The sequence below is a fragment of the Takifugu flavidus genome, chromosome 14 (genome assembly GCF_003711565.1).
Source record: "Takifugu flavidus isolate HTHZ2018 chromosome 14, ASM371156v2, whole genome shotgun sequence".
NCBI classification, from domain to species: Eukaryota; Metazoa; Chordata; class Actinopteri; order Tetraodontiformes; family Tetraodontidae; genus Takifugu; species Takifugu flavidus.
The window spans coordinates 15,159,602-15,183,051 of NC_079533.1; the positions used below are offsets into that span (position 1 = coordinate 15,159,602).

General features: G+C 41.2%; 3 protein-coding genes across 6 annotated transcripts; all 3 read left to right on the top strand.

The window, feature by feature from the left end:
- Positions 1-207: 207 nt before the first annotated feature.
- LOC130537014 (G protein-activated inward rectifier potassium channel 2-like) lies at positions 208-7,343 on the top strand. Of its 2 annotated transcripts, none has more exons than XM_057053364.1 (3): positions 208-597; positions 4,346-5,267; positions 6,201-7,343. In XM_057053364.1, the coding sequence occupies exons 2-3, from the start codon at positions 4,370-4,372 to the stop codon at positions 6,551-6,553; spliced, it is 1,251 nt and encodes a 416-aa protein (XP_056909344.1). In that variant the 5' UTR covers positions 208-597; positions 4,346-4,369; the 3' UTR covers positions 6,554-7,343. The 2 variants fall into 2 exon arrangements, with proteins under 2 accessions (XP_056909344.1, XP_056909345.1); XM_057053365.1 differs by lacking the exon at positions 208-597 and adding an exon at positions 722-1,062.
- Positions 7,344-7,786: 443 nt separating this feature from the next.
- LOC130537016 (uncharacterized) lies at positions 7,787-10,638 on the top strand. The gene is made up of 3 exons (XM_057053370.1): positions 7,787-8,182; positions 8,623-8,919; positions 9,134-10,638. The coding sequence occupies exons 1-3, from the start codon at positions 7,868-7,870 to the stop codon at positions 9,752-9,754; spliced, it is 1,233 nt and encodes a 410-aa protein (XP_056909350.1). The 5' UTR covers positions 7,787-7,867; the 3' UTR covers positions 9,755-10,638.
- Positions 10,639-10,786: 148 nt separating this feature from the next.
- On the top strand, positions 10,787-22,775 carry ttc3 (tetratricopeptide repeat domain 3). Of its 3 annotated transcripts, none has more exons than XM_057053361.1 (42): positions 10,787-11,006; positions 11,371-11,429; positions 11,562-11,610; positions 11,858-12,017; positions 12,088-12,163; positions 12,283-12,336; positions 12,738-12,870; positions 12,985-13,070; positions 13,208-13,302; positions 13,419-13,481; positions 13,651-13,705; positions 14,036-14,198; positions 14,431-14,461; positions 14,556-14,691; positions 14,860-14,890; positions 15,023-15,083; positions 15,291-15,390; positions 15,555-15,707; positions 15,886-15,966; positions 16,067-16,176; positions 16,254-16,380; positions 16,619-16,735; positions 16,823-16,924; positions 17,022-17,114; positions 17,190-17,391; positions 17,536-17,856; positions 17,946-18,221; positions 18,309-18,352; positions 18,546-18,685; positions 18,760-18,912; positions 19,021-19,633; positions 19,714-19,782; positions 19,872-20,012; positions 20,089-20,228; positions 20,468-20,536; positions 20,614-20,710; positions 21,141-21,236; positions 21,564-21,763; positions 21,861-21,975; positions 22,121-22,234; positions 22,365-22,457; positions 22,539-22,775. In XM_057053361.1, the coding sequence occupies exons 1-42, from the start codon at positions 10,802-10,804 to the stop codon at positions 22,647-22,649; spliced, it is 5,334 nt and encodes a 1,777-aa protein (XP_056909341.1). In that variant the 5' UTR covers positions 10,787-10,801; the 3' UTR covers positions 22,650-22,775. The 3 variants fall into 3 exon arrangements, 2 of the variants coding, with proteins under 2 accessions (XP_056909341.1, XP_056909342.1); XM_057053362.1 differs by having other exon boundaries at positions 18,778-18,912; XR_008953531.1 differs by lacking the exons at positions 21,141-21,236; positions 21,564-21,763; positions 21,861-21,975; ... (1 more) ...; positions 22,365-22,457; positions 22,539-22,775 and having other exon boundaries at positions 20,089-20,227; positions 20,466-20,536; positions 20,614-20,695.
- The last annotated feature ends 675 nt before the right edge of the window (positions 22,776-23,450 follow it).

A 23,450-nucleotide genomic window follows, 5' to 3' on the forward strand; every position in this document is an offset into this window, starting at 1 on the left:
ACAGATGAAGCACATTTACCCTCTATTTCCTGGGCATTAAGTATTAAACGATCACTTGATCAAGCTGATGATTGCGTGTGATTGCATCTTTGATTTAATCAAATCAAGTGTAAAATGTGCAAATGGGATTTTATCTAATTGAGGCTATAAATCCTCTACAGAGACCTGCTTTTATATTTTTACATATACATAACTCACAATGCCAGCGGAATCATTTCGATAAAGGGTTTATGAATTAAACAATTATAAATTATAAACAAATATTGCCTAAATGTTAATATCGCTTTTCATCAACGCTCATTTCCCCCTCCTCTCTCTCTCTCTCTCTCTCTCTCCCTCTCGCTCTACGTCTCTCTCTCTCTCTCTCTCCTTGCAGTCTTCACCTACGTCTCTCGTCCATCTGAGGGGTGGAGGCTGTCGGCTGATGCCTTTTTCAGAGGAGAAGGATGGAGGCAAGAGAGAATTAGGAGCTATATCCTTCCACCGCAGCAGTTTGATGACCACCGGCTGCTCTCTCCGCGGAGCTGTTTCCTTTTTCTTTTTTTCATGGCAGCAAAACGGCTTGAAATGACCCGGAGAGTGAATCTGCCGCACAAGGTGAGCACCTCCGTCTCTCCTCCGCTGATCCCGCCGCAGACGCGGATCTACAGCTGCTCAAAAGCAATCATCTGTTTTACCGGGGGACGGGGGGCGACGGTGGGGGTGGGCAGTTACATAACAGTCAGAGGCGAATAAGACATTAATTGGGAGAAAAGCGCAGTCAGATGTGGGTTCTCCTGGCTGAGCCGTGAGGAAGGAGCTCGGTAGATGGAAGAAGCTGGAAGGGGGAAATGTTACAGGCTGAGGGAGCCTGCAGGCCTCACATCACTGCAGGAGGACCACCACTCAGCGGGGCTGCCAAACGAGCCACCCCGGCGCTAATTATAGACGCAGAAGATACCATTAACAGGCTTTTATTATTGTCATTATTGGTCTTATTGTTATTATTGTGATCTGGATCAACCTCCATCTCCATGGAAACGGGAAATCTCTAGCCTGCAGACACAGCTGATCAACAGTACAGTAAGAATGATAAAGTGATAAAATACTAGTTTAGATTATTCATTGGGGGAGAAGACTAGCTGAAAATGACTGGTGGAATCAAGTAAATTAACCCAACAAATTACCAATTACATATTATTTGATAATCTAAAAGAAATGTTTCCAAAATGTCAAAATTTATTTTTGTAATCCATATTCCGAATTAAATTCTAGCTTTGAATTTTCACCAACAGCATGATAATTAAATCAGTGTTTATTTTTCTCTGGTTCTTTTTCCTACCCAAAATGCATTTATTTTCCCCTTTTTAGTTAAGTCCAGTTTAATTCAGATTTAGCAGAGCTTGAAGTTCCTTCGAAGCTTTTTTACACCTCCTCAGTATGTCTGAAGGCTCGTTGCTGCTGGGCGTCCTGGTCGTAACCATGACGCTGAACTGTACCCGGGTCACTTTTAGACGATGGACTCAAATGAGGTTTATCTCGGTCAACAGCAGATATCCACGCTCAAAAAAACCCCAAAACATCTGTTTGCTCTTCAGACTATATCTGGATACATGAGAGGACACCCACAGGTCTGCTTCACTCATCAAAAATAAATCTATTAGATGTTAGCGTTGTGATCTAACCCATCATCTGACATATGAGCCAGAATAAAATAGACTGATTATAAGCAACCTTGGATCTCTGCATACCTACATGGAGAGACTGTGTTCATTTTTTACAGCAGGGCAAACGGCAGGTTTTAGCATTGGATGTGACAACTTGTCATACATGTTTATGAGTGACTGCAGCCAGCCAGCAGGGGGCAGTTGAGTTGCACTCCACATCACTGTTGTTTGTTTATGTTGTCTCAGCATTTATGCACTGTGATTTATGTTTTTTGTACAGGGATTTTACCTCATCTTAGATGCCATCATCATCATTATTGAGAGAATGCCTTTATAAAGTGATTTTTTTTATTATATTTTTTTATAACATAGTTAAGCCCTTCATAAATGCAAACCTTGGGTGTATACATATACTTTAACATTCATGTTTGCTTGTCTTGTATCTTCTATGTGTTTGTTTTAGCAGAAAATTCCAGTATATTTTATCTAAAAATGTCATTTTTCCAGTTATTATATTCCAATTGTATCAGTGCCAGTTGGCCACTTCTCTGTTATTACCTACCAAAAGTTGCACCACTTTTGAAGTGAGAATCATTTTTGTCGCCTGACCGGGAACAGATAAATGATTTGTGCCATCGTTGCCGTCTGTGCTCAGCTGTCCTTGAGCGTGAAAACAGCATCGCCCTCCCTCGAGACCTCCAGCCAATTTTGACCACATCTGGTTTAAACCCACCTGAAAATCTTCTACCACAAAGTGTGAAAACTGTTCGACAAAGCGAGAAGCAAATGTCCCGCTTTGTTCTTATGCCCTTTACGACCTGAGGCTGGCATATATTTAAAAAAACATATCCAATTATTGTTAAAAATATGAACACTAATATTAAATTATTGTAGGTAAAGGATCTGATTCATTAACTGTCTGTTATATTTTTAATTCAGATTAATTTTTACATCATCTCTGCCCCCCCAACCCCCCCCAAAAAATGTCTATTTACTGTAGGTGTGCAAAAATATGTCGAGATGTCCGATTTAAGATAACGACAATTACAAACATGTTTGAGGGGCAGAGGTGTGTCAGAGCAACGACCCCCCAGAGGGCCTTTTATTAGATTTGTGTCTTGTAAAGAACACCCTGGAGGGCACTTTATTGCATTTCGTTGACCGGAAGGTCACCCTAGAGGTGTGTGTTCTGGCACAGGTGCTTCCAGTGAAGTACCTCCACAGATTCAGTGCGTTGAGACCGGGGTCTCAAACAAACCGTTTCCTTGAACTGCAATGCAACTTTTTGCAAAATTGTCATTTGCATTTTAAGGACATGGTGAAGAATGGTGCAAGTAACCGCCACATAAACCAGTAAAAACTTTGGTGTCCCAGCAAGAGGCATCGCTAAAGTGCTCTAGTTGACATCAAAAGAAGCCTTTTCAGGAGTTCATCTTTCACAAATATGCAGATGTTGCGTTCCGAAATCCAGCGATGTCGGTTATGATGTTATTCGGCATTAAATTTGTCTTTCATCTTTTATTCCTGCATCGTCTGCTCCATCATCAAAAGCAATAATTGCTGCCTTTCATATTCATGTGTAGAGATAAAAACAAAACTAACAGCTTCTCCCTGAATGACACTTTCATTCACTGAGCATTCGGCACATTGTTCCACCTTAGGCCACCTGAAGCATACAAACGTTATCCAATCCCGTGTGGCATCACACATTCCTGCTATATTGTGAGCACTTGGTGGACTGAGCTGCATGTTGCCGTGGAAACCTGCACTGCACGAGTTCATATTCCCCCATGAATGAAGAGCAGAAGAGCTTTAGCAGATATTTGTTTCAGTGGTAAAACCACAGTACACACAGCATGGACAAGGAAGGAAGTTTGTCCACTGCAGTCCCGCCATGACCTCTGACCTCCACGATGATATATCTGGTTTTTACTTTTAAAAAGAAGGACATTGAAGACATACTGTATAAGGTTCATACTGTAGCACATTGGATGATTTCAAATAATCCTCCATCATCATCATCATTATCAAAGGAACCTCTAACCACAATGTTTAGGCCAGCAACAGTTAGCCTCCCCTCCTCCATTATTTAAATTAGCAGATCCCCCAAAAACATCACAACAGAAATTAGTTGCTTAATTCACATTTAAAGTTAAATTTTGTGTGTTTATATATCTGCACTGGATAAGTTGCCTTACACTTCAAATGCGGTCACATCATATTTTGATTCCCCCCTACCTCCCCCCATCCCTACACACACATACACACACACTCACGCACACACCGGCAAAGCCAGGGCAGCACAGCTTCAGGCTGAGACTATTCATACTGCAGATCTGCATAATGGTCTTTACTCGTGTGGTGGTGGGACAGAACAATGGAAGTAGGAGGTCCATTGTCTCTGATATTATCTGCATTCAGGCCTGTCTTTATTAATCAACCTGACAGAACCTCCACAGGCACCAATTCAGCTCGTATTTGCCCAAACGCTCCAGTGTGTAAATCCAAAATAGGTTTTTACGTTACAGATTAGAGTAATGGACGAAGTATTGGGACGATGCTCGCAGGATCAAACAGAACTGTCCACATGCCTGACCAAGATGCTGCACTTCCTGCTCGGAGTGAAAGCAGAAACAGCAGGTCTCCTGATTTGCACTTGCTAGTTATTACTGTTTACCTGCGTGTTTTCTCTTCCACAGGCTTGAATCCACTCAGAATCGCCCATGGAGCAGGATGTGGAGAGCCCGGCTATCATCAGACAGCCCAAGTTGCCCAAGCAGGCCCGCGAGGACCTGCCTAAGCAGCTTGCAGAAGTGCACAGAGTCAAGAAGATCCAGAGGTATGTCCAGAAAGACGGGAAATGCAACGTCCATCACGGGAACGTTCGGGAGACGTACCGCTATCTGACAGACATTTTCACCACGCTGGTGGATCTCAAGTGGAGGTTCAACCTCTTCATCTTCGTGCTGGTGTACACTGTCACGTGGCTCTTCTTTGGCTTCATGTGGTGGCTTATTGCATACCTTCGGGGCGATCTGGACCATTTAGCAGATGACAAGTGGACTCCATGTGTCAATAACCTAAACGGATTTGTATCAGCCTTTCTGTTCTCCATCGAGACAGAGACCACCATCGGGTATGGATACAGAGTCATCACGGACAAATGCCCCGAGGGGATACTACTGCTTTTAATTCAGTCAGTGCTGGGATCTATTGTGAATGCCTTCATGGTGGGTTGCATGTTTGTTAAAATTTCACAGCCTAAGAAACGAGCTGAGACTTTAGTGTTTTCCACCAACGCGGTGATCTCCATGAGAGATGGGCGGCTGTGCCTGATGTTCAGAGTCGGAGACCTCCGAAACTCGCACATTGTGGAGGCCTCCATCAGGGCCAAGCTCATCAAGTCAAAGCAGACCAAGGAAGGGGAGTTCATCCCTTTGAACCAGACAGACATAAATGTGGGATACAATACAGGAGATGACAGGCTGTTCCTGGTGTCTCCGCTTATTATCTGCCATGAGATAAATGAGATAAGCCCCTTCTGGGACATCTCACAAGCTCACTTGAGCAAGGAAGAGCTGGAGATCGTTGTGATCCTGGAGGGGATGGTGGAGGCCACAGGTGAGTCATCACACCTTTTACTGCAGCTTTGTGGGGATACATTGTAGTGTATTTTGTGTCTTTTGTAAAAGCTGTTTCCACTATAAAAAAAAATCTCTTGATGTCTTCAAGACTGGATGATGGTTTCACAAAGAGGCGGCAGCAGAGTCTAAACTTAAACATGCGCCTCGTCTGTATGTAGAAAGAGCCACGCAATCATTTCCCAGCGCTAATAAAGTCAACAAGGCATGACTGAGCCAAATATTTTTTCAGCAGCTGCTGGAGAGCCGCACAAGGACATTCTGTAGCTGAAGATAAATTTTACACAGAAACAAAGCTCGACTGACAGGGATTAAACTCACCCTTCCCCCTGAAAGAGAAAGATATTGTCAGCAGGCTTTAACTGTAATGTGATTGTCAAATTTGCAGAATTATTACATGACAGCAAGAGAGACCATGAAGGAGGGAGAGAGGGAAGAGAGAACAAGATAGAAAAGAGAGAAGGGTGCAGGTGTTCTGGAAATACAACAGGAAGTCTGTTATTGTAGTGAAGGCCAATCAAAACCTCACACACCTCCATTCAAAGTCCATCCACTGCACACTAAGCTCAGTTACATCTGAACACACACATGATTTCATTATTCCCAGATTTGCATTGAGCTGCACTTCCTGACAACGTCACCACCTCACATGCATAAAGCAATCTATAAAAGTGCATGAAAGTGACGATTAAATGGTGAACCTGCAAATAAATATGTCCCCATAAATACAGTTTATATTTTACTAACTCTTTACTAATAAAATGAGATATTACTTAGCTTTTTCAACTATGTTAATTAGTTGTAAATTCTTTGAGATTCTTTTGAAATGAACTGTTTTTTGCAGCACATTTCATTGTATGGATGTCAGGACTAATCCATTTCATGCAACTGCAATATTGTATCGCGTCCACAGGCATGACATGCCAGGCCAGAAGTTCCTACGTCAGCAGCGAGATCAAGTGGGGCTATCGATTCACACCAGTCCTGACCCTGGAGGACGGCTTCTACGAGGTGGACTACAACAGCTTCCACGACATCTATGAGACCAACACACCTCCCTACAGTGCCAAAGAGCTTGCTGACATAGCCAACCGCAACCGTTTGCCCCTGACCTGGTCGCTGGGCAGCAAGCTGAGCCAGCAGGGACTGCCCGAGTCCGAGCAGGAGGGACAGGAAACCAAGACAGAGTTGGAGGGCCAGACCCAGAGCCAGCAGACTGAGAGGAATGGGGACATTGCCAATGCAGAGAGCGAGTCCAAGGTGTGAGAGGAGCCAGTTTTAGAGATTACAACTGTGTACTATAGGTCTAGTCACATATAGCACAGGTGAACATAAGTGAGAAGAGGACCAAGAGCACAGTAGACCAACTCTCCCTGCACCAACAACCCTTTTTTCTCACTTACGTCCCTATAAATGTGGCCCACCACTGAACTGAGAGCCACCTGTGGCAAGTGCATGTTTCAAATATAATGTGACTCCCTCCTGATGAGATTCCTCTTATTTTTTCTATTAAGATAGGGGCATTTGCATAAGTATTTTTGTATATACTATAAACTGTTTTGAATTCCTTGTTTTCTTGCAGTGTGAATATTTGACAGATGTTTGATACTAATATCTTTAGATTAGTACTGTGTATATATTATCTGCCTTATTCTGTGTATAAAGCTTTCTTTATTTCTTCATTTTTCCAGGACTATATTGGCATGTATAAACATTATCTGCTTTTTATTTAGATTGTATTGTGTAAATACAGTTTGAAAATAATGTAACATCTCTTATGGATGCAAACTAGTTTAAACCAATGACAATTACTTCCCAGAACCGTAAATGTTTGTTCAAAGTAGTGCTTACACGATGAAGAAACAATTCCTTGAGAAGCCATGACTTGCTGTTGGCAGCTGTGTGACTTCAGACACTGGCCCTTTAAAACTGCTTTTTCTCACTTTTGCACATTAGAGGCCTCTGGTGGAAAAAGTTGTTATTGCAGTCTCCAGAAACCCCTCACATGTCACCTAACAGCATTAGAATTAATAAAATAAAAATAAATCACATGTTATCTCCTGGTGTTGATTTTCTGAGTAACATCATACTCATATTATAATATTCTCATATGTTGTGTCTTATTTGAAAATCAGTCAGTACTCATGTAAATTTTAATGTGATCACAGAAGCATAAACCGCTGCAGGGCTTCAGTCAGGGACCATCTTGCCATTTTCCAAGTTTTCTGATGTATCCACAACGCTATATCTATCTATCTATCTATCTATCTATCTATCTATCTATCTATCTATCTATCTATCTATCTATCTATCTATCTATCTATCTATCTATCTATATATTGATTTCTGGCCATATTCTCCAGTCGGTGCATTGCGACATCCACGATTCCTTAAAACAGTGAATCCGTGAAGCTTTTATGTAACATGATATTTTTTATTGAATATCAATAAAAAATGAAAGACAGAATTCAGTCATTCTGTCCTGATTGTTTTCACTACTGATGATTCTGAAAACTTGAACAAATACTGCAAACACACACAGGGTCAAAACCAGAGAAAACAAACAGAGCCGTTTCAACCATGATCCTGACGGGTCGCACTCTGTGCCTTCCCTCTCCTGCCACGGTCCAGGAGCTCTTCTTGGTGGCTCGAGATGCCAGCATCCTTCCAGACATCTCCCTAGATCCTGTCCTCACCACCTTCCTGTCTCCGGATTCTTCAGCAGCCCTGCAGCATCAGTACGGCTTCCTGCGGCGGAGCATGAGCAGCGAGCAGCAGGCGGCGTTCACCCAGAACCTGACTCAGAGGCTGGGAGGCAGCCGGAGGGTCACCTACGGAGGAGTTGGGGTCGTCGCTCTCGCTCTGTCCCTGATTTTTGACCAGGTTTCTCAACAAGTGGGTGAAAGGTGTTTGCACAACAGTAATTCTGCCTTTAATTTGCATTTCTATTTTTTATGTTAAGGCCATCTATGGTGTTTGATTAATCTGGCGATTTAAAGCAACTACATTTACAAAAGTAGATAAAATCCAGTGGGATTTTTTTTTTAAATAAAAAGCGACAGGATCAGTGTTTTCAGCTTCAGATGGTGAACTGCTTGAGGGAAAAAAAGATTGTTTTTTTTGTTTGTGGAATCGACTTTATTGGCATCACAAACTGTACAAATATTAGATGCTTGTTTTTCTCCTCTTAAACTCAAGATAATTCTCATGATTACATAATCTATCTATCTGCCATTTCCAACCACTGTAAAGTTTTCTTATCTTTACCAGCCAACAGTCAGTTTCAGCAGGATTAAGACTGGATTAAGACTGTCAAATGTTCCATTTCCCACCAGATCCGAGGAATTGACCGTACAACAGGAAGCCCTCAGAGAGCCGAGGCTCAGGTTATTTTTGGAATCAGCAGTTCCTCCAGAATTGGCTGGATCATCCACAGATACCTTCAACTCATCCCTGGCTTGGCCAATGATGAAGAGAAGATGGCTGAGACCACAGAAATCTTTGACGAACTGCTGAACTTGGAGCTGCTTGATCATTATGAGAGGATGACCACAAAGAAGAGGATGAGTACAGAAGCCATGCAGCAGTGGTTAACCGGAGCAGCGTTTCATATGCACATGAGAATCCATCAGGTTGGCAGTTTTTGACCGGTTGTGTGCGCATTGTTTTCCAAAATATTAGTGAAACCAAACCACTTTAATCCAGTTTAATTTTACCCCTGATTTTATAACGAACTAAGTCCTATTAGGACAATAAAAACTGGAATAGACGTCATCAAGTTAAGAATCATGCTGTGAATGGTGCATCAATTAAAAATGAAGGTATGATGGAATTCTGTTTCAATAGGTTCGTCTGAATTCCATGCCAGTAGGAGCAGCGGAGTCACTGCGCCGATCTTGCAAGTCAGAGTTAAATCAACTGATCGTGGATTACAAGGTCTATCTCCGCAGAAACATTCGTGAAACTGCAGCTCCAAGGCCTAGAAAACGCAGAAACAGGCAGTCCGGTGTGTTAAGGCAAAGTAGCACATTCAACCAGACCAGCCTGACCTGGTCAGGCCCCAACCTGATCGCTGCAAGTTCCGCAGCTGGGAAGATCAATGAGCCAACTGCATCAAATGCAGCTGCTAACATTGGCAGAAAGTGTAAAATAGAAGTATTAAGTGACAGTTCTGGAGGGAATGTGACAGAAGTTGATGATAAATCAGCTGTAGGGACAGAAAAGAGAAAGAGGCTCAGCAATTCTTCTGGAATTAACAGCAGTGCTATGGGTCTGTTAGTCATCGAGCCACTGAGGAATGTGAGTCACAGTGTGCAGCATCACCAGTGTGAGTCTCCAGCCATCCAGCACGCTTTAGTGAGCCGCATCATGGATGCTCTGGACATGGAGCAGAACAAACACTTTTTCCAGTACCCTGAAAAAGTCTTGTATAGTCTCCTGAGACAAGAGGATGACTTTGAGCTTTAGACATTAAATTAGCATTTTAAAATTGGTTAACTTTAAGTCTGAAAACCAATCTGTCAATGCACAGTCAACACCAACTGACTGTCACCCTCACGATGACTTGGAACCTTGTGTTGGTCTTATTGTTTAATTCTCTTATTCCATGTGATAGCAATGCTTTACCCTCAGTTTTTTTCAGCTATTCTTTTACTCTGGGGTTATTTCATATTTGCATTAAAAATGCTAATTTGTCAAACACACAGTCACAGATTGGGTGAAATATCTGAACAAGAACTGAATACACCAATGGCAATGTAATTGTTTAATCTATACACCAATTTACCTGATTTGACAGTGAATCTATGAGGATGTCTAAACCATGTTCTAGTAAGTATGCAGTGTAAATAGTAAATAGTGATTTATAGCAACATCTATAAATCTATATCTATTTAGATACAGTATCTATACAATCAAAATATATAAAGGCCTGTCCAAACAGCTGATACAACTCCTCTCTGGGAGCCACAGTAAAGGGCCAGTTAATAATTGATCAGATTATGTGCATGTGCACGCATTAGAAAAGAAACCCAAACGTAATCGTCACATCTATCTATCTATCTATCTATCTATCTATCTATCTATCTATCTATCTATCTATCTATCTATCTATCTATCTATCTATCTATCTATCTATCTGTCTGTCTGTCTGTCTGTCTGTCTGTCTGTCTGTCTGTCTGTCTGTCTGTCTGTCTGTCTGTCTGCCTGCCTGTCTGTCTGCCTGCCTGCCTGCCTGCCTGCCTGCCTGCCTGCCTGCCTGTCACATTCTAACTTTAAACAGCATTGCCTTCGCACTGTTTCATGCCAACTGTTCCTTGATTTTTCCATGCAAATGATGTGTTTATGGTTGACCAGCAGATGTCGCCCTTTTGAGTATGTCAAACAATTTAAAGACAGTTCTTGTTTTGGTGGTTCAGAAAGCTTAGATTTCGCCTTCATTATAAAGCAGCAGTGGTATGATCCGCATCCTTGTAAAATAAATAATAAATAAAACGCAGATGATCTGAAAACAAAATGAAATGGCCGGAACCTGACAGGGCACCGGAAGTGCGTAACGAGTTTCTTTTTCGCACTACATTACCGGAAATACATAAGAGGAATAGATTTTCTAGGCGCCCGAATAGCAAGAACACTATTTTATTGAAAACCCAACAAAGAGTAAGATCCAAAGAAGTCAAAGCTGCCAATAAAGATTCAGTTTTCGCAACGTTAGAGGCTGGTGAGTAACCGTAAGCGCCTTAGTGGCATTCTTAGTTTCCAGTTCTTAAGATTCGCTTCATCAAAAACGAGAGTGGCATGTTGAATCCACATCATGAGTAAGTAGATATAGTATTAGCTCAGATTCGCTGAAAAAAATGTGGAGTCTTTAATGTGCCCACAGTGGACGTAAAAGCAGTCCCAGGTATACTTCATATCATAGTCTAAATTGGTACATTTGGAACATTATGAGCCAAACACGGAAGGCCGTGACAAAAGTCTTGGCAAAGTTTCAGTGTGGACGTATGCGAATCAAACTCCCGGAATTCCACTTCTGCTGAAAAACATTGATCGTTGACAGTGATTTATGAAAAATGTTCTTGCAGGTTTAGACAACGTGATGGATTCAGACTCCGATTCTGATCTGGGTGAAAGAGAGAATTGGGTAAGCTAATATTTTCTTTACCGACACTATGAATTGAAATGAAAGGATGATTTGGATCTCTGAGGTGATGACGAGTCCATCTAAACTAACTATATACTAATTATATTCCTCTATATCACGGTTGACATTCAGCAATGGTTGGGCCATCAAAACCTGACCAGTTACAGATCCAAACATGCAGGTAAGCGACTCTGTTTTGTTTTTAATAACGTATTTTTAAGGACTACTGTTATTTTAATCGTGCATATCATTCTTTTTAAATGCATTTCATAAATTGTTTTCTTAAAGACGATAAAAATTGATTGTAATAAACATGTAATCAATAAATATATAATAAACAAGCTTGGTTCCAACAGACATTGGACAGTGTGAAGTCTATAGCTATAGCTTATAACTAATAAGTAACTAAATGTTTTAACTCTTTATAGAAATGCTATTTTGTGAATGGAGTCAAATCCCACTCAATATCAAATATGGGGCCGCACATCAAATGAAAATTTGTTATTTCTGGCTGCCCATTCTTCTGCAACGGGACGAGAGGCACGAAGCTTTTAGATGGGCTTTACACATCAATCTTATTGAAAAAAAGTAAGTGTGGATATAAAGCCCAGAATTTCTCCACTATTTGCATTGTGTAACAGTTTCCTCCCTTTTGCAGAGAAGATCTAACCATCAAGCATCTTCAAAAGATAGAAACATTGGAAGCAATCTGCAGAGCCTTGGAGAGAGGAATTGTAAGTAAACCCTTCAGTGTCTGAAACTGTAACCAGTTGTAACCCATGTTAGTTTTCTACAAATGTAAAATCAAATGCTGACTTTTGTTCTAATATGCCTGTTTGTGTCTCTGCTACAGTTGGACCCGGAGCAGGCGAAGGGCATCTTATGGATAAGCGAAATGTTTTCCTTGGTGAGTCAGTGAAGTGATTATTGGTACTGATTAGTATAATTTATGAGATAAGGCTTGTGTTGTGTTTCATTTCTGACGTTTGTCCCTGGTGTGATACAAATTCAGTTGTAAAGTCGACTTTGTTAATCATGTGTGGCTGGTGTTAGACCACCTCAGTAAATAAGATCAGAATCTCAGCCTGTCCTTTCACAGTGATAGGTGATCATCCCATTGAAGATGAATGTGTTTACAATATGTCAGTACAGAAAGATGCTTCCTCTTTTAAAAGTTTTATAAAAACTATGCATGCTCTGTGTTTTTCAATAGTCATGAGGTGCAGGGGTGTTGTGAGGTCTTCGTTGGTTATTGAAAACTATTTTCTGTCCACGAGCTTTTAAATACACTTGAATTTGAATCGTCAGGGTTTCCCGATGCTTTTTGCGAATGCGGTGCACTGGTTGACGGTATCAGGAGAGCCGGATATGGCGGATCGGATCAAGATTTTTGGCAGTGAACAAACTTGCTTCATGGTCCTGGACTTTGTCTTCACGCAGTGTAAGCTATAGTTATACAAGCCATCATAGATGCTCCAACATTTTTTTCCCATAATGTTATTCCTGAAGCATCTCTGCGTTATTGATGATTTAAATGGTTCTTGTTCTAAACTAGATGGCTCTTTTATCAAGACCATGTCATCTAATGTGAGGGCGATGTTGGACAGCTTGAAGACTATACCCTCTTCATACAACATGGAGGTAAGAAATAAAAAAAGTGACATTCAGTAATGTTTTCTATCATTCAGGTGTTTTCTGCTTCCTTTTAATTATGTTTTTACTTCATTGAGGGCATCTTTAGGGTCTTTATTTCTTTTCTTTTTTTCTCCTTCAACCAGAAAAGTGAAAAAATGAAGGAAAAAGGAAATGAGTATTTTCGGAAAGAGCAGTATGAAGAAGCTGTCAAGTTTTATACCCAAGCTATTAACAATTGGTAAGTGATGAGCATTGACATTTTCTTCTTTCTTTCATCACTGACATGCATCAATCAAAATAGAATGCTTCTTCAGAATGACCATGCTGTTTCACAATCTTTTTTTTTTCTCCCAGGCCTGACAACCACTTCATATATGGAAACAGGGCCCTCTGCTATATCAAAAGTAAAAAATATCTGTAAGTATTTGTTATGACTCCTAGAATCAGTTTTTGGCACACAGTTTATGCATAAGTTTACACCTGAATTTCTCCTTTTTTACTTAAGAGACTTACTGATGCTTAGATGCTGATTAGAATGTTACAACTCAGATGCTTTATTCCTAAATTGAAAATTTCCTTTTGACAGAAAAGCTGTTTGTGATGGAAAACGGGCCATTTTGATAGAACCACTTTGGCCAAAGGTGAGATTTTTTTTCAGATTCCTTTATTTGTCCCACACGGGGAAATTTACAGCGCAACAGCAGCAAAAACACACAGAAGATAATTGAAATAAGAATAGAAAATATCTTAAAAAGTGTGTGTGTGTGTGTGTATATATGTATATATATACACATATATATGGTTGAAAGTTACAGTATTGTGCGAGTCCAGTGGTAAATTTAGACATTTATTTATGTCCACTAGTCTGCAGACTAGCAGGCATTATGTTTATTGTGCAGTTTGACAGCAGCCGGCAACACTGCCTCTTTGCTGCAGTGTTGCAAAAAATTGAATGTGAGGTTTCTTCGCAGGGTCATTACCGCTACTGTGAGGCTCTGTTCTCTTTGGGAGAGGTCCAGATGGCAATCTGTGCCAACAGTCTTGCTATTAAGCTTTGTCAAAGTAGCGAAGACGGAATCAAAGACCTGGAGAAGCAGTATCTGAAATTCCATTGTCAAAGTGGAGGCTTCAAAGGTATCGGTCAGATTCCTTCTAAACATGCTGTGTCATGTGTCATTGACCCATACTGCACCTAATCTCATTATCACATACCGGTATAACGTGGTGATGACTGAAATTTTCTTCAAACTGCTTTCAATTCACAAGAGTACACACACCCATTTACAGTGTATTGTGTCAGACTGGAGAAAAAAAAATAGTTCTCTGTTGCTTAGAAATGAAACTAATGTTGTTCTTTCACTTTCAGTTGAACAACCAATGAAATCACAGAAGAAAAGGTAGCTGCGTGCTGCCACGAACAGTGGTTACTTTTTACTGATTGGATAAAAAATTTCTCAGCTGTTGTTTTTCTTTGTGATTCTCACCTGATAGGTCAAACAGGGAACACACACCAGAGTCAGGATCAGGAAAGGACAACACTTCCAAGAAGGTCACTCCAGCAACGAGCACAGACGCTCCAGCAGCAATGAAAGAGGCTCCAGCAGCAACTGCAGCTCCACAGAAAAAGGTTAGTATCCCAGTTATACCATGTAGTAATTTATACTTATACTGAAATTTAAAATATCCTGATCTATAACTGTAGTTATAATGCTGAAAATAGCTGTTGCTGCTCTTTTGATTGTGACTTTCGAATCACACATTGTCATTTAATATGAAGTTCTTTGGGTTTTTTTAGGTCTCGCAGAATAAAATGGGAAAGAAAACAAGTAGGTTTGCCTCTTTACACTTAGCATGAGTGGTTCTATGTTCGGTAAACATGACATTTGAATTTATTACATAATAGCTACTTTTTTGCAAGTTGGCGACCAAGTGCAACATTTTTTCTTCAATCTCTTCAGGAAAGAATGAGAGGGAAGTTCTTGAGGGGAGCAGTTCTAAAGCCTGCGAACCCACAGCAAAGTCAGTGAAACAATCTTTTTGGTTTAGTTTAATTTCAGTTTCAAGTAATTGGGCTGAAACAAAATGAATTTGAAAGTATTTTTGAGGGCATTTTATTTTATTATGATGTTAAACCTTCATTTGAATGCAGTTAAAGGTATTTAAATCTTTAAAGTCTGATTCTTAAAGACCATGCTGTCAAGTTGATTTGATTTTTGAATTTTTAAGTGGGATGACCTCAAAGACTCAGCGGGTGGAAACAGGGAGTTTCGCAGGAGCCAGCAATGCCACAAAGAAGATGCCAAAGGCTAAAAGCTCTGAAAATGAGGTGAGATTAAGTTCAACTTCAGTTTAATCTTCTGTCACGTGAATCTTTATTTTTTAACACTGTTGTCAGTGTTATGATCAGTAACCTCAAGAATTGTATTTAAATCTCCAGTTTTTTCAATGCAGTGAATCTGTCTGACCTTCTGTGATGTGTTCTCGATGCAGAAGCAGAAGAAAGGGGATGATAAAGTCAAGCTGTGTGTAGAATTGAGCCGTATGGTGCAGGACGCACATGCAGCTCTGACCGACCTCCGCAGCTACGACGCAGAGCAGGCCTTCCGCAAAGCATTGGTCTTACTGGGAACCACCACACCCAAGGTTGTCAAAATTGGTTTGTTGAGAAGCTAAAATTAAAAAATAATAATAAATGCCTTGTTTAAATAAACTGATGCTTATAGACATTTAAAATCATGAGGTGGATGAGTGAGAACCTTTATGGAAATCTTGAAAAATAACTTCATGTTTGGTTGAGCTGTTTGTCTTTGTGTTCTCTCAGGATCTGGGTCTTTCTACTCATGACGTGCTGCTTTTACTTTACGGACATGCATCAGCGCTCACAGCTATCGGGAAGCAGGAGGTGACTCATCTACCATTTTTGCTGTCCTTTTAAGAAGGGTTTGTCCTCAAAAATTAGAGGCGGGAGTAACATTTTTTTGCGGCCTGTTTGTTAAACACAGAAACTTGCAGAAGCACAAGGAATTCTAAAAAAGATGGAATCATATGAGGAAAGAATGTTTCAGTGTCTGGTGTTTTATGGCATCGGGAGGGTGTTTGTACGCGAGAACAGGTAAACAGATGTTTGCTATTTTACTGCAACTTCCTGTGTTTATCTTCATGGAATACACGCCTCTACTCTTTGGACAGGTTTGCAGAGGCCCTGCAGCCATTTCTAGACTCTCTTCATATGGTCCAGAATCATATAATGCCAGGTAAACTCACCTGGCCTTTCACAAAAGAGGTTGTCATGGAAACGCAGCCAGACTATTTAAAGGTGTGTGGGTCTTTTGTTATGCACATTTGAATTAAAATGTCTACTTTTTTGGAGCATGTGACCATTTCAAAGTTTTACACTTCTATTGAAAATGTCATTGATTAAGAATACAAATAATTGTAAAAGATAGCACCGTAACACTCATCCTTAGGGTCTTTGTTTTGCTCCCATTCTTGTTATAATTATGTTGTTGTCGTCCAACTAATTTCTCTTGTTTTGTTTGTTTTACCTTTTTAAGGGACTTTTGGAGGATGCTATATCTTCGTGCAAGTTTCCTCCTAATCCTGATGCCATTTGTCGGTCTGAGAAGTGCCTCGGGAAACCTGAGATCTACTTAACAGATCCAGATTTTAAGGCAAGCCAGCGATTGCGATAAAGTGTTTTTTTTTTATTTAAAATTTAAAAAAAAAAACCTTTAAAATATATGTGCTTGTTCCTTTAGGGCTTTATTCGGATACACTGCTGTCAGAAGTGTGTGGTAGAATACCATATGACATGTTGGAAGTCTTATAAGACATTGTCCTCCTGTGAAAAGAATGAAAAGGTTCATTTTAGCTCCACCACACTGCATCTTTATCTCCAAGCATGCCTTCTCTCCCCCTGCCTCCAGTGTAAATTTTCTTTATACCATGACTTTACAGGAGTTCCTCCAAGAACCTTGTTTGACTCCAGATTGCATCGGACAAATCTGCAGTGTGGAAATCTTTGACCACATAGGCAAGGTGAAATGTAAGGTGAGATGATTCTCAGCAGGTGACATGAGATTCTAGAGTGCCTGCTTGCAGCAGAGCTAAAGTCTTTTTCTACAGTTTAAAGAAACCATCCTGAAAGCAGAGAAGCAGAAGAAGCCGAAGTTGACTCAAAAATGTAGCAGTTTGAAGGAGCTGAAGTCTAAGGAAGAGCATCTGATCGGGAGGAAACAGCATAAGCAGGCGCGTCGAGAATCACAGGTCACCAACAGCGAAGTTCTGCAGCAGGAAGAAGATTCTGCATGTCAGGCTCCAGAGAAAGGTAGCTCACCATACCACGTCCAGTGTCCACACATGGACTCTAAAGTCTGCAGTTTCTCTGCTCTGGAAGCTGGTACCAGATGGGCAGATTGGTTTTTAAAAGTGAACAATAACAATTTTTCTTTTTGATAAATGGCCTTTTCAGCATGGCTACAGTACAGGGATCGAGTCCTTCTGCAGATCAGCCAGAAAATGGAGCTATTTAGAGAGGAGAAGTCCCTCTGTGTGGCAACACTTGCCAGTGCGCTGAAGCCGTGGCTTAAACTGGACTTGAGCAGGAAGAACCAGCTAGCTTTGAAGCTACTGCATTGGGAGAAGGAACAACTGGAGACCCTTGGACAGTTTGCTGAAGTTCTGCTGGAGAGGAAGAACCGAGTTTGGGCTCGTGTCTTCATTCAAGTCCTTGGTACCTGTACGGATATAAATCCAAAACTCTGCAACTGGGCTTGCGCGCTCAATGAAACAGGTTAGCTTGTAGAATTTGCTCTTGGGTTTGTTGCTGTATCTGAGGAAGTTGGATGCTGAAATGATCTTCATTTTTGATCCTTTCTTTAGGTCTAAATGCTGCAAAAAGTTTTCTTGAGCGTTTCTCCAGAGAACTGGAGCAGCTCGACTTGACTATTTTGCTGAGGTTTGAGCCAATCGAGGACATGATTAAAGAAAAACTCGATGCTAAACCCGAACTCTTCTTAAGTATCGGCTTGAGTGTAGCTGAATACCTAAAGCAAGCCCCAGCGCATGATACAAGGCTTTTTATCTGGGCTCTGGAGGAGCACAGGGACCACTATGTCCATTTCCAGTCTATATTGGATGAATATTTTGATGTGATGGGTACGTACAATATATTTCATTACTTTTCTGTCATATAATCTGACTAAAAATACATGATTATATAACAACCTGGTCTTTGTTTTTCAGATGGATGTTGTTCGATCATACAAAAAACGAATGAAATTAAAAATGTAAGTTTTGTGCAATGTAACAAAATTAGAATTTAACGAAGCTGTTTAAATTTACATTTAGTTTCCTGGCTATGAGAGTCAACCTGTTATAACAATGAATCATTCCAAAAATGTTCTTCACACTGGACAGAATCTGTAGGTGTTGTAGTTTTGAAATGATTTTTGATGTCTGTCCTGCAAATCCTCATTTCAGAATTCCTCTATTAAAAATCGAGTCCGGAAAAAGAAGCAGAAAGAGCCAAAGATCCTTTTTCCCGTTCAAGGTGCTATGTATCATGGGAGAGGAGGGGTAACGTCACAAGAGGACCATGAGTTTTTAGAAGACGAACCTTTGTAAGTTCCATTAGCTGCGTGAGCATCGTCACATAAGACCTGTGGTTTTTGACATTTTATGCAAACGCCAACAGCTCTTTTCTTCACTCTAGTGATCCGTTCCATGTACCGAGTCACCTTCAAGAGCAGGTGGCAGATTTTGAGTTGCAGTACAACAGCACCAGGCACCGTGGTCGAAATGATGTTTTGGAGAACATTCGCGATTCAACAGAAGAGGCTTTGTATAAGTATGTGAATGAGAACGTCTTTTGTCAAATAGCTGCCTTTTATTGTTTTTAGTGTCTCTATTTATGATACAAATTCAGGGATGACAAAAATGCCATTTTCTCCATCAGCTATTTTGCTCAAATCCTGGAGGCGTCTGGCCCCCTGGACCCCGAGAATCCTCTGCTGGTGGGAGAACTGGACAATTTTCCTCCAGATGCTCAAAACAGCATCAGAGACGCAGGCGGTCTCCAAACTTTCCTCCTGCAGTCCCGTCATTTTATAAAGGTGGGGAGTTGTATCGCTTTGGCCAAGGATGCTGCTACCCTGCAGCAGGCTGAAGGAGGAGCCGGCCTGGACCAACTGGATGATTTTGAATATCACGATATGAATGCAGTGTCTCCTTATCCACATGCTTCTGCTTTCCCAAGTTATAATCCTGGTTACTTCTCAGCCACGAATGGATCCGAATGGATTCCAAACACCTGCCATTATTATACGTACCCTCCTGCTCCGCCCCCTGATGTTACCCATTCATTTACTCAACCTGCAGTCACAGAAAGTGGTCTCTCATCTGAGGTGGCAAATATTGACACTCAGCAACTATCTCCTTACTTGGTATCTGTTGATGAGGAAGTGGATCTTTATTCCTCTGAGGACAACATTGTTGTTGAGGAAAATGGTCCGTCTACATCTTCAGTGGCAGATGAGGAAACTGTTTTGTTTGGACCTGCAGCAGTACAGGTCAGTTTCACCATGAGAAACGGCACCAATACCCAGAGGAGAGCTGTGAGGAGCTTTAAGATTGTTTTTATGTTCTTAAGGTTCCACAGGAGACGAGGAGGAGTGTTGCAGTGAATACCGAGCTGCACGAGCGTTTTGAGAAGCAGCTGGTGGGTTTGAATATTCACATGGAATTTTACAAATCTGGAATTAAATTGACAAGTTTTACCCACAATTTTCTCATTTCTAATTCCTCAAGGGTGACATCAATAAAATGCAAAAGACCATCGGGTCAATGGAGGAGCAGATCGAAAAAATATCAAGTGGCTGTGAAAAAGTCGACGTGGAGGATCTAACTGACCTAAAGGATGAGATTCAGAAGATAACTGCAAATATACAGGTACAGAGCAGTGGCAGTTAAGTGTCTTCATCTAAATAGCAAGTCTTCATCAGTTGCATCTCTTTTCTTTTCTAAGGTTACCAATACAGAGCTGTCCCTGTTCCAGCAGAAGCTGGAGGAAGAGGTGAAGAAGGACCAGAAGGAGAAAAAAGCCAACCAGGAGGTCCTGAAGTCCCTCAAGGTGAAAAGAGAACAGTTGATGGAGGAGCAAAAAAGGTACATATCTGTTTAAAGATATATTATCAAACATTTTAATGTAATGAAACCAGTTTTGTCTGGGTTTAGAGACTTACTGGCACTGGGTCCACACTGTACTTTCCATGAAATGAGCTTCATTAAAAGAGCACAACTGTGCCGTTCAGACTTCATTATAGTGAAGTAGAACCTTACATCAATCAAAGGAAATGATAAAACGTTCATTAGTTTTCTGCTTTTGTCTTCTCTTCCATCCACAGTCTTGCCCATAAACTTCGAGAGACGAAGGCCAACTATGACACAGTTTTAAGCGATTTCCTTGGTTTGAGGTGAGTCCTGGGAGATGACGGTGGGATGTCCACTTTAAGGAAAGACACATTTTTCATCAGTTGCCTGTTTTTCCCAGCAATCGGATGGCAGCAGAGAAGAGTAGTCTGGAGGGTAAGATCCAGAGCTGCAAGACCCAGTTGTCATTAGCCACCAGAAGGTCTCACATAGCTCAGGTTGGTGTAGTTTCCTGATTATTTTTTTTTCACTTATATTGGGTGTTAGTGATGCCACATCACTTTCCAGCCTTTTACATCTGTCTGGAAGCTACAGTATGTTAAGGTACTTGCAGGTCCTGGTTTGGGTTTCTGGAGGAGATTGGGTGTCAACTATAGCACTACAACTCTTAGAAAAGGGCATCATTTCACCTGTTGAACTGTGTGTTGCTTCATGCGTGCCTTTTTTCAAAGATCTGAGCTCTATATCTGACCAACTCTCTCGTCCGGAAACCTAAACCAGGACCTGGAAATAGCATAATACTGCTTCAGAGAGAGTGTCAAAGAAACAGAAAAGAAAATCTCTTCTATAGGGTTGCAAGATCACTGAGCACTGATGCTTAATGAAGATTGTCCAAAGATTACTGGAGATTCTCTCTTTGATCCACAGACTTTGTACCAGGAGAATATTGATCAAGAGAAGAGCAGGAGAAGAATCACCGAGCAGCCTTTTTTTGGCACCAACAACCTGCCTGAAGCTCCAGCAGTAAGTTTGTTCATTGAGGATCTTTCAAACTTCTCAGATATGTGTAGGTGAATTGCCATTTGGACAGGAACAGAGAAGTAATTGCATCACATCTTATTCTAGTGTGGTGTTGATGTCTAGTGTTATGTTGAATGTCGCAGCGGCACACCATGACAAATTCCTAGTTTGTGTAATACTGTGTATTACATGAACAATGGCAATAAACCTTCTTCTGATTCTGATTCTGATTCTGACATTTGAGGGAACATTTCATTTTTAGTCTATATGATCATGAATGTTTCAGATATGTGGCAGCAGGCTAACCATATGATTTCCCTGTTGTTGCAGCCAAGTGGAACCCGTGGAAACCCTGTACCTTCATCCTCCCACAGCCCTCCTCCATATGTGCAGCCCTCTGCAACCGAGGCAGGAGCCACTGCAGCTCTGGTGCAGCACAAGCGTCCAGACAGGAATGTGGAGCACGCAGGCAGCACCGTGTTTGACAAAGTCATGGAGCAACTGACTGCCATGTTCCCCCATCACACAAGGTTCATTTTATTATAAGTCTGTAGCAGTTTGGGGTTGGTTTTTTTTACTAACAATCACACATTCTTTGAGTATTACTTTGAAAATCTGTTTTTTCAGGTCGCATTTGATGAAATTTATTCATGAGTTCCGTTCTTCCAACGGTGGAACACTGACCAGCGTGCCGTCTCAGGAGATGGTCGGAGGAGTGGCACAGCTGATCCTGGAATCTCAGGTGAGTTGGACAGAGTGCAGCATTTTCCCTCGATTTTGATTTTCTTGAATATAATTGATGTTAAAACAGCTGTACAGACCTGAAATGACTTGTTTGGTGAACAGCACCAAGGCAGACAACAGGTTGTTTATATTTGTCCTCTCAGGAGAGGCAGAACTCCACAACATTGACTAGTGTGGGAAGCGTGGCTCAGAGTACTACTCCTCCTCCTCCTGTCTGGCAAAAACCTGAGCTCCAGGAAGCCGTACCGAAAGAAGCTGTAAGTCCAGGCACGCATCTTTGAAAACCACAAGCGAATCCACATCTCTAAATTTCTAGTGATGTTTAATGTTGTTGTGCCAGTGAGGCACAGCCATCAGCTCAGACTTGACTCAGTTTGCTATTTGCAGCTAAACACTGAAGATCCCTGCATCATCTGTCACGAGGATATGGTTCCGCATGAAACGTGCGTGCTGGACTGCAGACACAGCTTCCATAGCCAGGTGAGTAGTTCCCAGTTCAAAACATAGTATTTGGTGAAATGAAATGAAATTGGGTGATTCAACGCCTCTGTTTGTGTTCAGTGTATCAAGCCATGGCTGAAGGGTCACAACACCTGTCCAACCTGCAGAGTTCATACCTTGTTGCAAGAGGATTTTCCTGCACTGTCTACCAAAAGACGCAAGGCTCCATAACGTCTCTGTACTCATTCATTTTAGATATTTTACTGCCTTTTCGCTTCAAATCACACGAGGCCTGATCTTGACTTTTAAGATTTTTACTAGTTAATAGTTTTAATAAAGAGTTTGTGTTTGAACCCATCTGTGTTACTGAGAATTAACATGCAGACACTTTCAATGTGAAACCACAGCCTCGATTGTCTTTAACAGTTCAGGACTTTTGAGTTCTCCACCAGTGATCTATTATGAAAACCAATGAGGATTTAAACCCATGTGTGTGGAACAGTGGGTTAGCAGTCCACCACAGTCCTCTGGTGAAATCTACAATTAAGAAGAATGATCATTTCTGAGACTCATCAGGTGATGATTATTATGAATCCTAAAGACAAAGCCCTAATGAGGCTAGGATTTGAACCCACAATTGTAGAAGCACAGCAGATTAGCAGTTCACTACCTTAACCTCTCAGCCATCTCAGCTTCTATTTGAAGTGTAAGCTCATCCCCAACACACACACACCATGACATTTTTGGTGTTTCTTATTTATAAATACAATTTAACTACCTGGGGCAGCAGTAGCTCAGCCTGTTGAGGACTGTGGAGGGTCACTCATTCAAGGCCCCAGCATCAAAACATAGAAGGTGTCCTGGTTGGTGCAGAAAGGCTTCACATTTCGCTGGAGGTTTCACCATATGCCTTGAAGACCATCAACAACTTGATTGTGTTAACAATGGTGCCCTCATAGAGCACTACCAAGATACCCTTGAGCAAGGCACCCAAATCCACTTAATGGTGTGCAATAACCTGGCATCTCATCC

Excerpts from the sequence above, each read along its gene's own strand:
- LOC130537014 (XM_057053364.1), top strand. The coding sequence starts at position 4,370 with ATGGAGCAGGATGTGGAGAGCCCGGCTATCATCAGACAGCCCAAGTTG. Across the intron at positions 5,268-6,200 it reads GGGGATGGTGGAGGCCACAG|GCATGACATGCCAGGCCAGA; the intron begins GTGAGTCATCAC and ends TCGCGTCCACAG.
- LOC130537016 (XM_057053370.1), top strand. The coding sequence starts at position 7,868 with ATGATCCTGACGGGTCGCACTCTGTGCCTTCCCTCTCCTGCCACGGTC. Across the intron at positions 8,183-8,622 it reads TTGACCAGGTTTCTCAACAA|ATCCGAGGAATTGACCGTAC; the intron begins GTGGGTGAAAGG and ends ATTTCCCACCAG. Across the intron at positions 8,920-9,133 it reads TGCACATGAGAATCCATCAG|GTTCGTCTGAATTCCATGCC; the intron begins GTTGGCAGTTTT and ends CTGTTTCAATAG.
- ttc3 (XM_057053361.1), top strand. The coding sequence starts at position 10,802 with ATGAAATGGCCGGAACCTGACAGGGCACCGGAAGTGCGTAACGAGTTT. Across the intron at positions 15,391-15,554 it reads CTAAAAGCTCTGAAAATGAG|AAGCAGAAGAAAGGGGATGA; the intron begins GTGAGATTAAGT and ends TTCTCGATGCAG. Across the intron at positions 18,686-18,759 it reads TTTTTAGAAGACGAACCTTT|CTCTTTTCTTCACTCTAGTG; the intron begins GTAAGTTCCATT and ends AAACGCCAACAG.